Source organism: Psammomys obesus, unplaced genomic scaffold, assembly GCF_907164565.1.
Source record: "Psammomys obesus unplaced genomic scaffold, mPsaObe1.curated_primary_1811, whole genome shotgun sequence".
Classification (NCBI taxonomy): Eukaryota; Metazoa; Chordata; class Mammalia; order Rodentia; family Muridae; genus Psammomys; species Psammomys obesus.
In genome coordinates this window covers 7533844-7548562 of record NW_026588752.1, presented here as the reverse complement: position 1 = coordinate 7548562, position 14719 = coordinate 7533844, and the positions used below count along the sequence as shown (strand labels likewise).

Below are 14719 nucleotides of genomic sequence, written 5' to 3'. Positions count from 1 at the left end.
TCAGGATTGATCACCCAACATTTATTCTTAATCTTAGACCCTAGCTGCAGCCAGGGTGCTGTGGCTGTGTTGTGGTGGATAGGTGAGGCCCAGAAGGCTCTCAGGAAAGGACCCAAAGGCTGATCTTGACACTCTATGGCTATGTGGAAGCCTGGTAGGTGGTGACACGGCAGAAGCTCCAGCCAGGAACCCACAGCATCCATGCCAGGTTTAGAGGAATGGGCATGCATGGAGGATGTCTCTGTAGATGCCCCAACACACTCTCATGCACTGGGGCCAAGCGCTGGATGCAGGCAGAGGAGGTGAGGCCTCCTCTGGCAGAGTTCAGAAAGGCAAAGGCACATGACAGTGGCAGGCAGCAAGAGGCAGGTTGGGGGCTGCAGGGGACTGAGTCCAGGTAGGCTAATGGCAGGACGGCCTTTCTCAGGCACTGTGGGGCCCAGGAGGATCCCAGCTCCTGGCTTTGCCCCTCCTGACTAGGGGCTTGGGCAAGCCTGGGGTAAAGCTGAAGAGGCAGAAAGCTGTTCCAGGAGGAAACGCCTTAGCTTCCCCTGGAGGAATGCTGAGAGGAAGACTTGCCTACTGGACATCTCTCCTACAACCCAAGTACCCTGTCTTTTAGCCATCATGGCTGCCTAGCTGCTGAGTCTAGCAGCCCTCAACCCCCAAAGTCACGTGGCTCTCAGTTGTCTGGCTCTAGTGTCCACTCTGACAGCCACTGCAGGCAGGATGCTCTCTGTGCCTCAGTCTCAGGAGGGGGCCGACCTGGCCTGGGCAGGGGGCTGGAGGGGCTGCAGGGCCTCGGGCCTCCACCCATAGGGTTGGGATCAGGGTCAGTCCTGAGGGCCTGGATGAGCTGTTCAAGGGATTGAACGCAGGTATGGGGACTCCAGCAGGCATCAAGGGCAGGCAGGAAGGGGTCAGGTGTACAGGCCTCTACACACTCAGCCTGTGTGGGGATGCGCAGGTAGAAGGCGTGCAGCATCATGCGGAAAGGTTGGTCCTCCTGGTCCTCAGCCTGTCCATAAGTCAGGTCACCCACGATAGGGTGGCCAAGGGCACTGCAGTGTACACGAAGCTGGTGTGTCCGGCCTGTGGGGTCAGGGATGGGAGGTCAGGCTGGGACGAACCATTCTTTGTCACATCCCTACCTTGCTCTTACAGTATCCAGCAAGTTCTCTGTGGTGGCTTTAGAGCTTCCTGGCAGTCCCTTGGGTTTCTGTTGTGTTCTGCAGTGCTGAGGATGGAACCCAGGGCCTTGTACATGCCAGGCAAGCATTCTATAGCTAACTGTATCCCCAACTCTCTTTCTTCTGCCTTTAATTTTTTTTTTTAAAGCACATTTTAATTTTGTGTGTGTTTTGTTCCTGCATGATGCTACGCTGTACAAAATAAGTCAGAAGACAACTTTTTTGTTTGCTTGTTTCTTCCCGAGACAGGCCTTCTCTGTGTAGCTTGGCTATCCTGAAACTCACTCTGTAGACCACTCTGTGGCCTCTAACTCACAGAGATCCACCTGCCTCTGCCCCTTGAGATTAAAGGCATGTACCACCACCACCCAGCCCAGAAGACACCTCCCCTCCTAAGGGTCTTTTCTCTCCTTCCACCATGTGGGTCTGGGACTTGAACTCAGGTTGTCAGGCTTGGTGGAAGGCACCTTCACCTGCTGAGCCATCTCACTGCCCGCTTTTCCTTTTCTTTCCTTGTGACAAAGTTTCATGTAGCAGAGGATGGGCATAAACTTCTGGTTTTCCGGCCCACACCTCCAGAGTGCTGGAGTTATGTCTATCTGCTACCACACTTTGTTTACACAGTCTTTTATTGCTGGGCTGTGGTGATGCACGCCTTTAATCCCAGCACTTGGGAGGCAGAAGTAGGTGGATCTCTGTGAGTTCAAGGCCAGCCAACAAACAAACAAAACCAAACAAAAACAAGAAAAAGAAAGACTCCTCTGAGGAGCTACTTTGCAGATCTGTGCTACCAGGAAGGGCAGTTCAGGGTAGGGCAGGCCCTTGCTATCATGTCCCTTGCTACAAATCAGATGTTGGAACTCAGGACAAGAGATTGGTTTGGGGTGGTCATTGTTGAGTGCACAGCTAGGGAGACACATGGTCTAGCTAGAGAGTTCAGTTAAACCTCCAGGGAACATGCAAGCGCCAACAAAGATCTTGCTATTGGCTCTGCCAAACACCTGGTATACACTCAGAGGGCAGGCCACAATGCCTATACCTCAAGATCCTTTCTTATCTGACCAGACCCCTGCCCTCCCCTGCCCTGGACATACCTGTGAGTGGCTTCAGCAGCACCTTGGACACAGGGTCACCAGCATACAACCCGTACTCTAATACCAGCAGCTCAGTGAGACTTGGCTTAGGGTTCTCGCAACCTGGATGCAAAGGCAAGTGCGAGGGTCAGCAGGGCCAGCCCTAGAGCATGAGCCAACTCCAATCCACACGTCCAGCTGTTCCCATCCACGCATGGTTCGGAGCCATGTCCGCAGGCCCCTCAACAAACCGCTCTACCTTGTGTGCCCTCGATGCACATGGTGTGGGTCCGCCCCTCTGTGCTGTTCCTGCCAATGGCATAGCTGATTGTCACCTGGCTTTCCTGGACATGGCCCCGGACCTGCCAAGCAAGGACATCACATGCAGCTCACTGGGCTACACTGCCACCTCTGAGAAGGAAGCGGCTGAGTTCTAGCTGGTCACATAGGAGCATGTCCAAGGAGCCTACCCAAGAACAGGCATGGAGCTTGGGTTAGAGGGGCCTACCGGAGAAGGCTAGAAGCCTTGAGTATGTACACAGCACCCCAGGAACTGGTCAGGACTCACCAGTGCCAGGTAGGCTTTGGTAACTCGCCGTTCCTTGAAGCACTTATAAGCGCTGCCTGCGGCTGCTTTATTCAGGGCTACACATAGAGCCCCACTGGTGGAGAAGTCCAATTGGTGGCAAAACCTGGGAAGGGGCAGAGGAGCAGCAGTGGCTGTTGTATTCTGGTTAGCACCTCTGTGGCAGAGTCCAGTGTCCCAGCATCCTCTGGAAGGATGCTGCAGTGGGGCTCTCTGTGTTGGCTGTGTACCTGAACCCATAGCAGGTGTCAGGGTCAGCCAGCTCTGGAAAGTGGTGCCGTAGCTGCTTCTGTAGGGTCAGGGTCTCCCGCCAGGTCTTGCTATCAATGCGCAGGTCCCAGTGCTTGTTCACCACCAGGAAGTCGCTGCTCTGGTACACGATGGACAGATTTTCCACGCTGCCAGGCTCCATGGTGGGGCTGCACGCAGGTGGGAGTGAGCCTGGGGTGGGAGGGTGCCTGACCTGAACCTCAAGCTCTCGGCACACTTACTGGGGCCAGCACCTGCTGGAACCCTTTATGCCCTCCACAAGGGGCCAGGCCAGGGGTGTCAGCTCAGGAACGGGAGTTTGGCCAAGGTCAGGAGGTTCTGATTTGCCCCGGACTCAGGGTGAGGGAGCTCTCCCTGACCCGACCTGGGATAAACAACCTGACTGTCCAACTCATCCCTACACACTTCACGCTAGGTTATGGATTTTCCCTGAGTACGCAAGGAAGAGGACAAGGGGCTGCTGTGCCCTGATTGGTCCTGGACCACTCAGGACTGCAGGCGCTCCCTAACTTGCCTTCCATCAGTCCGTGACCGCAGGCGGACCCTGTAGGACTTACCTGCAACAGGGCCAAGGGATCAGGATGTCACTTCTCGGCTCTACACCCAACCTTGCTTCTCTACACTAGGAATCAGGTCTTGGCCTGGCTGGCGCGCAGCCCCACCTTCACCCTGCCCACGCCACTTCGCTGATGGACGGCCGTATTGGCCAATGGCATTCCTTGTCTGGAGCTCCGCCCACTGGAGGGTGGTGAGGCCACACCCAGGTGGTCTGCGCACGCACCCTTTTAGCCCCACCTCTTTTCCCGCCTCCCCCACAAACGGATGTCTGTATAGGCCAATTGAAAGCGTTCTTGGTCCTCCTCTTCAACCACTGAACCATTAGTCCTCTCCTCCCGCCCTCTGAGTGCGAAGACCCGCCTTTCCCCGTTGGCCAATGGCTGGCGCCTCTTGGAACACCGGCTGTTGATTGGCGGTACGGGAGGCTCACAGGGAGGGGTGGCGCGCAGTGGCTGCGGCGCGGGAAGTTCCGAGGGAGTCTTAGCTGTGGGAGCTGTGGGCTGGCTGCACTGGGGTCCATGGAAGACTACGAGGAGCATCTGCTCGGTGTGGAGGATGACTTCCACAACCAGTTCGCGGCTGAGCTCGAAGTGCTGGCGGAGCTGGAAGGTGGGCGCGGGTCCTGGGTCGCGCGGCCAGGCTGTGGCTGCTTCGTGCTTCAGTCCTGGAGAGCTGTCTGAACAGCTCTGGGATAGGCAGAGGCTGGGAGTTCGCGTCTTGAGCTGTGCGGCTGCTGTGAAACTCTGTCTCAGCAGGGACACGGGACCTGGCGCCCTCTGGGTCCCTGCAGACTCCAGCGAGCCGCCCCCCGCTGACCTTCGAAGAGGCCATCGCCAGTGGGGACACTGTCCCGCGCCCCTGCCCTGCAAGGCCGCCAGGAAATGATAGCCGCAATACCAGGAAGAATGTTCGCAGGGACCAGCCTGAGTCCTTCAGTATGTCCAATCGGGTACAGGGAACTTAAGGTCGGGGGATGCTGAAGACGCGCTTTCTATTCTCTGCCTTCTCTTCCTGCCTCTGTCTCTGCAGGCCCCATGGTCAAACGGCCCAGGCTGGAGGTGGTGAAGAGGCTGAACTTTGATCCAGATATGGAGGAGCTCCTGTACCCCGATTCCCCTCCAGGGGACATCACCCCGCCACCCAGTCCGGAGATTTTCCCTGAGATGTTGGTTGATGGGTGTGTTGTTTGAGGGCCTGTAATTCTACCTTGGAAAGCTGCTTATCTCTGGATGAGGCTCTGGAAGCGGCCTATGGGAGGCAGGGGAGTAAGTGTGGGTCCAGGTACCCCACTGAGAGTGACTGGAAATGCCTGTCCCTTTTAGGCCCTCGGTTGTTAGTGCTGACAAAGGCATCGTGCAGGCTTTGCCAAGTCCCCGCAATCCTGTCCTGAGACGACCCCCTGTCTTAGAGGATTACATCAATGTGACATCCACATGTGGAGAGCGGGCCTTTTTGGTGCTTCGGGCTGACCTCACAGGCACTGGGGTGCAGGTGTGTGACCACAGCATGGGGCTGTCCTTGGCATTGGGTTCCTTTATGTTGCCAGTGGGTTCTCAACAGGTTCTGAGGCCAGTTTCACCTGTCTGAATTGCTAGAAACAGGCACGCCCAGCCACAGTGTTGTGACAGCAGTGCTACTTTGGGGGTACATGGCCTTAGAGCACCACCCTGTACCCCAGCTGTTAGCTTTCTGCCCTTCTTTTCCCTTAGCCCCACGCAAAAGCTGACCTCCCTTAGATCTAACCATCTGAGTGAGCCATCTCCTCTGATTAGGCAAGGGATCATCTCTCCCTCTGTGAGCTTTCTTGGGGAAGGGCACTGTGGGTGCCCTCATGACCTGGGAGGGTTGCAAACGTGACACATCTGTTTTGCCCAGAACCCTCTTCCGGATGTCAGCTGGCGAGGCCGTGGCCAGCTGGACCTGCTGGGTGTCCCCTTCACCTCCCTGAAGGAACAGGTTGACAGCAGGGTGAGTCTAGTGGAGTGGGGGAGTGTGTGTGCGTTGAGGGGGGGCGCTGGCTGGACTTGTCTGACTCTAGCCTGTCCTGTTTGTAGCGACGACAGCAACTGCTTGAGGAGGCCCGTCAGCTCTCAGACACTCTGCATAGGTGAACTGCACATGTCCACCCCAGGGAACCCCTGTCGGGTTTTGGACTGACCTCCTGGCCTATGGGGTGGGCCTGGTCACTGTGAGCCCTGTGTAGTGAATCAGGGCTCAATTCTCTTCAGCCTCGGGTCTGAAAGGGAGGAGGCTCTGCCTGAGGGGAGCCCCGAGGAGGAGCCAGCCCATGGCCAGGACACTACTCAGCACTGCCTCTGGGTGGATGAGTTTGCGCCCCGGCACTACACGGAGCTGCTCAGCGATGACGTGAGCTCTTTTCTCACTCAAGTGTGAATGGCTTACCTTATTCGCAGGAGGGGAGGGCCAAGGTCCAGTTGATATTTGTGTTGCTGGGCCACTGGGTGCTAAGGATGACGTGGGGGGGCTCTGAGTGGAAAATGGGGGAAACTGAGGCAGCACAACTGTGACCTGCTGTGGGCTTTGTTAAATGGTTCTCAACCTTCCTAATGCTGCGACCTATTAATACAGTTCCTCATGTTGTGGTGACCCCCCAACCATAACATTATTTTCATTTCTACTTCATAATTCTAATTTTGCTACTGTTGTGAATTGTACTATAAGTATTCCTGTCGTCTCATAGTCCTAGGAAATCCCTGTGAAAGGGTCATTTGAATCCCAAGGGGTCGTGATCCACAGGTTGAGAACCTCTGTCCTAGGTTGCCTTCTCGCTCACCTTCATCAGTTGGTACTGGGTGGTCCTGTGGTTATCAAGAGGTTGGAGGCCTCGGTGAAATTGTTGATGACGAGGGCTTGGATCTTCCTTCTGAGCCTCAGTGTCCCTGTCTGTGGGCTTGGCAGGGCCCTTCCCTTAGGCTTTCCTCTTAACAGTTCACCAACCGCTGCCTCCTCAAGTGGCTGAAGCTGTGGGACCTTGTGGTGTTTGGCCGGGAGAGGCCTTCCCGGAAGGCCAGGCCCAGTGCAGAGACAACCCGGGTTGGGAAGGAGGCTACAGCCCCTGGCAAGTGGAAAAGCCATGAGCAGGTGCTGGAGGAGATGCTAGAAGCTGAGCTGGACCCGAGCCGGAGGCCTCGGCAGAAGGTAAACCCCACGAAGGCCTGTGTGAACATATCTGAGCTTGAGGCTTTGCCTTCTGGGTAGCCAGTGCTATTGTAATAGTATTTTGAGGGTGGGGGTAGGGGTCCAGGAGGCATCTTTAACTCCTCTAGAGTCTGTGGGTACAGTGACATCAGGGTTGGTATCAAATGCCAGTGTTGTGAATTTGAAGTTAAATCCATTCTCCCAAAGGCTCCAAGCCTCACCAACAGGATGATGGGCAGTGGGGGAGGGGCTCCGGCCCATGAGGCGGGGCTTGGTATTCCTGTCAAGTCTCCACATAACTTGCCTCCTGCAGGGTTTTCTCTTACTCTGACTACTGTAGGTATTCTCGTTTGATGGCTGGGGTGCAGTGACCAACCTTTTTTTCCGTCCCTGGCTACTGGCTAAGAGATCAGCAGTCTGTCCTCCACTTTGGCTATAGGTGGCACTGCTGTGTGGCCCTCCAGGACTAGGCAAGACCACACTGGCACACGTGGTTGCGCGGCATGCAGGGTACTGCGTGGTAGAGATGAATGCGAGGTGAGTCGAGGAGAAGACCCTTGTCTGGGGCCTCTGTGAGGCTAAGGCTATGGTGCAGGTCTAAAACCCCAATTGGCGGGTAGGACGAGGGTCCTGGATGTGTAGGCTGGGGTTGGGACTTTAGGGCTTACTGAGGTTGGCGGTAGCTACGTCCAGTGGGGAGCCTCAGAGCATCCTGCTGGGATGTTGGCTGCTACCTGATAACTCTTGTCTTGGCCTTGATGTCTCAGCGATGACCGTACTCCTGAGGCCTTCCGAACACGCATTGAAGCAGCTACACAAATGGAGTCAGTGCTGGGCGCAGGTGGGAGGCCCAACTGCCTGGTTATTGATGAAATCGACGGAGCCCCCACGGTGGGCCTCCTTGCTGCCCGGGGTGGGCAGGCGGGCAGGCTGGTTCGGTGCCCTGGGGCTTTGGCTCACTGTCCTCTTCTGTGCCTCCCTGAAGGCGGCCATCAACGTTCTCTTGAGCATCTTGAATCGCAAGGGTCCACAGGAGGCTGAGCAAGGAGCCACAGCTGTCCCCTCGGGGGGTCGGCGCCGCAGGGCTGAGGGGTCCCTCCTAACAAGGCCCATCATCTGTATCTGCAACGACCAGTGAGTGCAGTGGTGGGGCAGGAGGGTCCCCTGGCCTAGACCCTGCGCCTGTCGCTGGTGTGCCCACCGCAGGTCCTGTTCTACAGGTTCACACCTTCCCTGAGGCAGCTGAAGCAGCAGGCTTTCCTGCTCCATGTACCGCCAACTCTGCCCTCCAGGCTGGTGCAGCGGCTCCAGGAGGTCAGCAGGGTGGGGAGGGGAGCAGCTTCCAGTCAGCCCCTGTCCTGACCTCCCTTCCCGTGTTCCTTCCCTCCGAGTGCAGGGAAGGCTGTGGCCGCAGGGTTAGCTCTCAGGGTGTGTTAGATTGGGCACGGGACCCCTCAGCAGTGGCAGATGCTCTGGTGCTTACCCCGCCTCTAGATTTCCCTGCAACATGGTATGCGGGCTGACCCCGGTGCTCTGACTGCCCTGTGTGAGAAGACTGATAATGACATCCGGGCCTGCATCAACACGCTACAGGTGGGCAGGTGGCCCGGGTGAGGCAGCGAGGGGTGAGATAGCTGCTGCTCACTCTCTACCCTTTGTCCAGTTTCTGTATGGGAGGGGCCGGCGGGAGCTGAGCCTGAGGGACGTGCAGACCACTCATGTTGGCCTGAAGGACCAGCGCAAGGGGCTCTTCTCTGTGTGGCAAGAGGTCTTCCAGTTGCCCAGGGCTCAAAGGTAGGTAGTCCACGTGGCATGAGTGGGCCAGTCTTGGTCTGGATTCCCCTGTTGTATAGAGCTCTGAGACACACCTGATGCTGCCAGGGCTCCAGGACAGCTGTTTGGACACTTGTGTCCCGTGAGTAGGGAACTGACAGTTAGTGCCCAAGGGGAATTGCCTAGAGCCTCCTAAATCTGTGGCTCAGAGAGTGACCCTCCCTGACTTTCCTCTACTTGCAGGCGACTTGTGGGCCAGGACCTGAACCTACCAACCCAGGCTCTCCTGCTCAGTGATGGCGACAAGGGCTCCCTGACCCTGGCCTCCCAGCGTTTCTACCACATCCTGCGTGTGACCACCTCTGCAGGCGAGCATGAGAAGATTGTCCAGGTACTGTGCCCACCTCAGCTCTCATGACCCTGGGAATAAATCGAGTAGACGGTAAGCAGAAGACGGCCTGGGTGGGTTCCAAAGTAAGGGCTGAGGGTGGATGGGTGTCTGGCATCTGAGAAGATGGTAGGATTAAGGTTAGGCCACAAGGAAGAATCCTCGGACCCAGAGGAGAACTGAAGGAACAAAGTTGGAGGGGCCAGAGGCAGGGAGCTTAGGCACCTAGGATGAGTTTGAGGCTGGGAACTGGGAACTGTCTGGGGTCCTCTGCAAGGTACATGTTGGGGCTTAGAGAGACTAGATTGTAGATGGAGGGTGCACACGGGGTACAGAACAGGTAGGGAGAGGTTTGCACTTAAGCAAATGACAGCCTCCCCTACTCCCCAGAGGCCTGGCTTAAGCTGCTTCCAGCTCTAAGCTGATTTGGATTAGCAGTGAGAATCCACTGACAGTCTGGAAATCTGCACTTTGCAGGTGCTATGTGGCATGGACTCTCTCATGGCCCTACTGGGTCTGCTGTGCCCTGAATTCTGAGGATACAGCTTTTTGCCCCATCAGGGAAGGGCAGGGGACTGACCATGGCACCCCTGGAGGCAAGTGGGTAGGCTGTCCCCAACACTTGTCTCGGGGTCTTCATTAAACCAGTAGATCTCTCCCTGGTATCGGCAGTCAAGCCCTACACCTTGGACTTTGCAAAAGCAGGAGCTAGAGAAAGGATCCCGAGGCTGATGCTCACGCAGTGGGGAGATGAGGGGGTCAGAGGCTCAGGGCCTACACACTCCTACCAGGGTTCATGGCCTGTTCGCTACTCTTAGGGCCTATTTGACAACTTTCTACGCCTTCGGCTTCGGGACTCCAGCCTAGGGACCGTGTGCTGTGCCCTTGACTGGCTGGCCTTTGATGACCTGCTGGAGCAGGCTGCCCACCACGGCCAGAGCTTCCAGCTGCTGTGCTACCTGCCCTTCCTGCCTGCAGCCTTCCACGTGCTCTTTGCCTCCAGCCACGTGCCACGCATCACTTTTCCCAGCAGCCAGCAGGAGGTGTGCCATCTGCCGAATTGGTGCTTAGGTTTTGGCCCCAGGGGGGTTTCTGCTCCCCTGGCCCTGGCTCACTTTCTGTCCTAGGCCCAGACCCGGATGAGCCAGACCAGGAACCAGATCCAGACACTGGTGTCGGGTATGGCGCCGGCCACCCGTAGCCGGGCCACGCCTCAGGCCCTTGTTCTAGATACCCTCTGCCTGCTCCTGGATGTCCTCGCACCCAAGCTGCGCCCTGTGAGTGTCACGTACGGAGGAAAGGATGGAGTTTTTGGCTGAGGTGGCTCCTGGCATTGCTCAATTCCCTCCCACCCCCTGTGCCCGCTTACCCTAGGTGAGCACACAGCTGTACAGTGCCCGTGAGAAGCAGCAGTTGTCCAGCCTTGTGGGAACCATGCTTGCCTACAGTCTCACCTACCACCAGGAGCGCACGCCCGATGGGCAGTACCTCTACAGGCTAGAGCCGTGAGTCCCCCTGTGCCTGGGGCACGGGGAACACGTGGGGACGGACAGTGTGTGTGCCAAAGCCAGTGTGGTCCTGGTGAGGTGTCCAAGGGGTCACTGGTTGCAGTTTTAGGTCTGGCACAGATGTGCCTGGCACTGGGCCCCACCCAAGGTCAGACACAGTTCTGAGGCCCAAGTTTCAGTGTAGGGGTCATGGACCCTCTGTCCATCCCAGAGTGGACAGTCTGTGTGTCTGCAGCCTCTCGGGGCTCCAGAGGGCTTGAGGCTCGGCAGTGGCATCCTGATGCCCTGCAGTTCCAGTGAGGACCCCAGCGTCCCTGCCTGTCCTGACCTCCTCCTGCAGCTCTATGCATGTTCCTTGTCACCTCCACTTACAGTTGAGGGAACTAAGACTTAAAGTACTCTTCAGCTGCCATGGGGGTTAGGGGGTAACAGTGCCAGGACTTCACCCTGCACCCAAGGTCTTGAACTTGTTGTATGGGTTGGTGTAACAGACAGACCCTGGCCCTACTGACCCCACGTTCTAGCCCTTGACCTGGGTATGTGGGGTTGGTGCAACAGGCAGACCCTGGCTCTGCTGACTGGTACCCTGGTATCTTGCCTCACCCACTTGGGCAGGAATGTGGAGGAGGTCTGCCGCTTCCCTGAGCTGCCTGCCCGCAAGCCCCTCACCTACCAGGCTAAGCAGCTTATCGCCCGGGAGATTGAAATGGAGAAGATGCGGCGGGCAGAAGCTCTGGCCTGGGCCGGAGGTGGTCCCCAGGTAAGCTTGCCCCCTGGTGCTGAGATAGCATACACCATCAGTGGTTTGGCCTGGACCACCCAGCTCCCATCACGCTTCCTCCTTCAGATGGACCAGGGTCCCTCAGGGCCTGCAAGTCTGCAGACGGACAGCGGGGAGAAAGGGGTGAGGCAACCTGGCCCACGGAACCACGAGCAGCGCCTAGAACACATCATGAAGAGAGCGGCTGTGCAGGAGCAGGTGTGGCGGGAAAGCTGGGGCACAATGATGAGCGGAGGGTGGGGCTTGCTCCAGGGAGGCACCTGTTGCTCCCAGAAATCGGGCAGTGGGTTAGGAGAGGTGCTCCTCATCAAAGGCCTTGCTCAGAGGCCCCGGAGTCTCTTCCATGGGAAAGGCCCAGGTGTGCCCACTTGTCCACCTACCAGTCTGATGGCCCCTCTTCTCTGCTAGCCTGAGAGGGACTTCTTTGGACGTGTGGTCGTCAGGAGAGTGGCAGTCCCCAGCAGAGGTGTGTGTGGGTCACAGAAGGAAGGGAGGGGTGGAGACATGGGTTGGGGTCTGCTGAGGTGCACCCCTTTGGCCCCTGCAGAGGCTGAGGCCCCCGAGAAGGACACAGACGAGTGGCGCATGGGTGTGGCGGTGGGCAGGAGTGAGGTGTGGTTCCGGTTCAACGAGGGCGTCTCCAATGCTGTGCGGCGCAGCCTGTACATCAGGGACCTGCTGTAGCCCTACTTCCCCAGGACATCGAATCATATGACTCCCACGGGGAATGTACAGAGCAGAGACACCTGGAGAGGCCTGTTTATAAAGTCACACCTTACACAGAGTGTGGGTCAGGCTCATAGGATCGTACACTTGGCCTTCTCCACCCAAGGGTTGTTCTTCATCAGGTCAGGGTTCAGGAAAGGGTCCTTGGGGATCCCGTCCTCGATCCACTTGAGAAGCCTGCGAGTGGGGAGTTTCAGTGAATGATGGTCATTCCCATGGCACCTGACCACTGGGGTGTGAGGTCCTGGTTCACACAAGGGACAGTGCAAGGGCAGGCAAATGACCCACATCATGGGGCACTCACTCCGGGATGGTCTTGGATGACATCTCCCTCTTGAAGGCCAGTTGGTACTTGAGGCTCTCCACCTCCTTCTTCATCTGGGGCACATCCCACTCCTCCATGGCGTCGGGGGCGTCGGAGGTAGCCAGCCTGAGGCTGGTGGGCAGGAGAAGCAAAAGAGCTGCATCTGCAACTCCCACCCCTAACCCCAACCCTGGGACAGAGAGGGAGATCCCGGAAGCTGCTGCCTAGGGACTACTGCCCACCGGACAGTACCACCCACTGGCCCTTCCTGAAATCTGCAGTGATGATGTTGGGGAACTCGGCAGTGCCACAGGGACCAACTAACGAGGCCCCTGGGCCTTCTCTACCCAGTGGGGCTGATTAGCTGTAGAGCAAACTTTCTGTTCTTGGCTGGGCAAATGAGCCTGACACAAGGCCTAGCCCTGGATTTGGGGGGACAGGCTCATTCTTGCCTAGGGAGACTAATAAAAGATGGACTCCTGAATATCCAGAGCAGCCCCATCCTCTTTCCAGTCCTTCTAACTCATGCCTGGGTGGGCTGAGGGCCCTGAGATGGCTGGGTGCTGTCTGGCCCTCCTGGGTGCTTGCTTTGCATGGGTAAAGAGGCCAAGCTGATCTGTGGAGCTGGGAGGATTTGGCTGCAATTTGCATGTAGGGTGGGGTACCTTCAGAATGTCTGGGGACACAGGTAGCCTCCTGGGGCCAGTGTTTTCCAGACACACCGACTGACTAGGGAGAACTGTCAGGTGGGGCACAACAATGGGCCTCCCTTTACCCCTCCCTATCTCGGTGCACTCCAAAAGACCAAGTCTCTGGTTCGTCCTCCTGTCACAGCTTCCTCGACCTTGAAAGGGGTCTGGCACCGTGGGCCTGGCACTTACGAGCAAATCCCCTATCCCGGGATACTGCAGCTGAGCCGGCCTTGGGGAGAATCTAGGACCCAGCGACAGTACTGCCTTTTCAGTGGCCCATCCTACCAGGGTCCTGCGAGGGCTCCCAAGGAACCGCTGAGAGGTTGGGTGGGCTAGGTGTATCTCTAGGTGTATAGGGCCGCCTGCGGAGTACCTTTCCCAGAGACCACAAGTTACAGTGCCCCACCCTGCCGGGTTCTCCAGCGCCCCGCACGCCGACAGGCACGTGGGCGGAGAGGATCAGCTGAGGGTCCTGAACAAATGGGAGCACCTGGGCTAGGGGTATGGCCCATCACTGGCCCTACCTGCGCTGCTGCCGCCGCCGGAGCCCGGCCGCCAGTGCGCCCTGAGACGCCCCCGGCCAGGCGCACGGCGGCGCACACGGGCACTGCGGGCGGCGCGCACGGCGCAGGACAGACGCGCCCCCGCCGCGCAGCGATGGCTCCTGCGCCGCTGGACTCGATCTGTCGGCCGCCCCGCCCCCGAGGCCCAAAGGCAGTTTCCCCGGTCCCAGGAGTTAGATTTAGCCTAGAGGTGCCCACCTAGTCAAGACCTAGAGCCCTGAGGTTTGATTCCAACCCCCCATGTGAGGGTTCTGTTCGTTGGACTTACTTTTGAAGGAGACAGCAAAAGCAGAGATGACAGGGGCCGAGAGATGTGCAGAGTGAGGCTGGGCTGTCCGAGCCAGGGGAGCCCAGGCAGGCGCCCCGCCCACTCTTGCCACCTGGGGCCTTGGCACCGCCTTTACAGGGCTGGGCTGACCCCAAGAGCTAGCTCCCTGGGCTGTTTGTACGGCCTCCCCTGGGGTGGGACATGCAGTGGGGCTAGTCCAGTCTTTCCTGGGTCAGCTAGAACTGCTGGCAGCCCAGTTGGCCGGGTTCTTTGACAGACTTGTGATACTGGGACCAGGGCCCTAAAGGGCAAAATGTGCCCCACCCAGTGAGGCTTCTCTGGTTGGGGGCCCCCGTATGCTACCAGGTAGGTGGGGAGGGGCAGAACTCTTTCCCACTGTGGTCTTTGCAGCCCACTGGGTGCAGGTGACCTTCAGTGTTGTCCACTTATGACAGACCAGAAACATCCTGTGGCACGCTCTTCTGGAGGGGGCACAGGCCTCCAGAGCACCACTACCTTCCTGGTACCTTTCCCATTCCCAGGCAACGAGCTCAAAACAGCTACTGTTGAATCTGCCCAGAGCTGGGAATGAGTGACTATGCATACTTGAAGCCCCAGTGCCATATCCAACCATGGGTTCAGCAAATCATGCTGCTTTCGGAGGCGGGCAGGTCAGTGTCTCAGCAGACGCTCGATGGCCCTTGGCACCTCTGGGGAGGAAGAGTACTTCCTCAGCCACAGGAATTTGAACCCTATGCCCATCAGCCAGCTCCCTGTTCCTTAGAGACACTGTAATGGGGCTGCAGTGGGCTAGCCTGGCCTTCAGCTTCCTAGGGCAGCCCCTCTGTTCAGCTCACTTCCCAGTGTCACTCTTGTCATA

The 14719-nt window shown here is 57.8% G+C and overlaps 3 protein-coding genes across 6 annotated transcripts; 1 reads left to right on the top strand and 2 right to left on the bottom strand.

The window, feature by feature from the left end:
- Window positions 1-3790, bottom strand: Rpusd1 (RNA pseudouridine synthase domain containing 1). 3 transcript variants are annotated; one of them, XM_055604854.1, is made up of 6 exons: window positions 3677-3790; window positions 3080-3290; window positions 2832-2955; window positions 2523-2625; window positions 2285-2386; window positions 1-1092 (listed from the first exon to the last, which is right to left on the bottom strand). In XM_055604854.1, exons 2-6 carry the CDS (start codon window positions 3259-3261, stop codon window positions 683-685), a joined length of 921 nt encoding a protein of 306 aa, XP_055460829.1. In that variant the 5' UTR covers window positions 3262-3290; window positions 3677-3790; the 3' UTR covers window positions 1-682. The 3 variants fall into 3 exon arrangements, with proteins under 3 accessions (XP_055460829.1, XP_055460830.1, XP_055460831.1); XM_055604855.1 differs by having other exon boundaries at window positions 3080-3268; XM_055604856.1 differs by lacking the exons at window positions 2832-2955; window positions 3080-3290.
- Window positions 3791-4138: 348 nt separating this feature from the next.
- On the top strand, window positions 4139-12322 carry Chtf18 (chromosome transmission fidelity factor 18). The gene is made up of 22 exons (XM_055604644.1): window positions 4139-4286; window positions 4430-4612; window positions 4707-4854; window positions 5000-5168; window positions 5553-5645; window positions 5732-5784; window positions 5906-6044; window positions 6627-6836; window positions 7276-7373; window positions 7604-7727; window positions 7822-7970; window positions 8057-8150; window positions 8331-8429; window positions 8500-8630; window positions 8853-9000; window positions 9816-10040; window positions 10125-10274; window positions 10372-10502; window positions 11121-11265; window positions 11353-11484; window positions 11695-11752; window positions 11834-12322. Exons 1-22 carry the CDS (start codon window positions 4196-4198, stop codon window positions 11968-11970), a joined length of 2907 nt encoding a protein of 968 aa, XP_055460619.1. The 5' UTR covers window positions 4139-4195; the 3' UTR covers window positions 11971-12322.
- Window positions 12017-13896, bottom strand: Gng13 (G protein subunit gamma 13). Of its 2 annotated transcripts, none has more exons than XM_055604647.1 (3): window positions 13840-13896; window positions 12317-12448; window positions 12017-12189 (listed from the first exon to the last, which is right to left on the bottom strand). In XM_055604647.1, exons 2-3 carry the CDS (start codon window positions 12412-12414, stop codon window positions 12084-12086), a joined length of 204 nt encoding a protein of 67 aa, XP_055460622.1. In that variant the 5' UTR covers window positions 12415-12448; window positions 13840-13896; the 3' UTR covers window positions 12017-12083. The 2 variants fall into 2 exon arrangements, with proteins under 2 accessions (XP_055460622.1, XP_055460620.1); XM_055604645.1 differs by lacking the exon at window positions 13840-13896 and adding an exon at window positions 13533-13572.
- Between the last annotated feature and the right edge of the window lie 823 nt (window positions 13897-14719).

Bases quoted from the DNA above. Each gene is read 5' to 3' on its own strand.
- Gng13 (XM_055604647.1), bottom strand. From the start codon at position 12,414: ATGGAGGAGTGGGATGTGCCCCAGATGAAGAAGGAGGTGGAGAGCCTC. The intron at 12,190-12,316 runs GTGAGTGCCCCA...CCCCACTCGCAG, and splicing joins TCATCCAAGACCATCCCGGA to GCTTCTCAAGTGGATCGAGG.
- Rpusd1 (XM_055604854.1), bottom strand. From the start codon at position 3,261: ATGGAGCCTGGCAGCGTGGAAAATCTGTCCATCGTGTACCAGAGCAGC. The intron at 2,956-3,079 runs GTACACAGCCAA...GCCCCTTCCCAG, and splicing joins GACACCTGCTATGGGTTCAG to GTTTTGCCACCAATTGGACT. The intron at 2,387-2,522 runs GTAGAGCGGTTT...CTTTGCATCCAG, and splicing joins GTGCATCGAGGGCACACAAG to GTTGCGAGAACCCTAAGCCA.
- Chtf18 (XM_055604644.1), top strand. From the start codon at position 4,196: ATGGAAGACTACGAGGAGCATCTGCTCGGTGTGGAGGATGACTTCCAC. The intron at 8,631-8,852 runs GTAGGTAGTCCA...CTCTACTTGCAG, and splicing joins CAGTTGCCCAGGGCTCAAAG to GCGACTTGTGGGCCAGGACC. The intron at 10,275-10,371 runs GTGAGTGTCACG...CGCTTACCCTAG, and splicing joins TCGCACCCAAGCTGCGCCCT to GTGAGCACACAGCTGTACAG.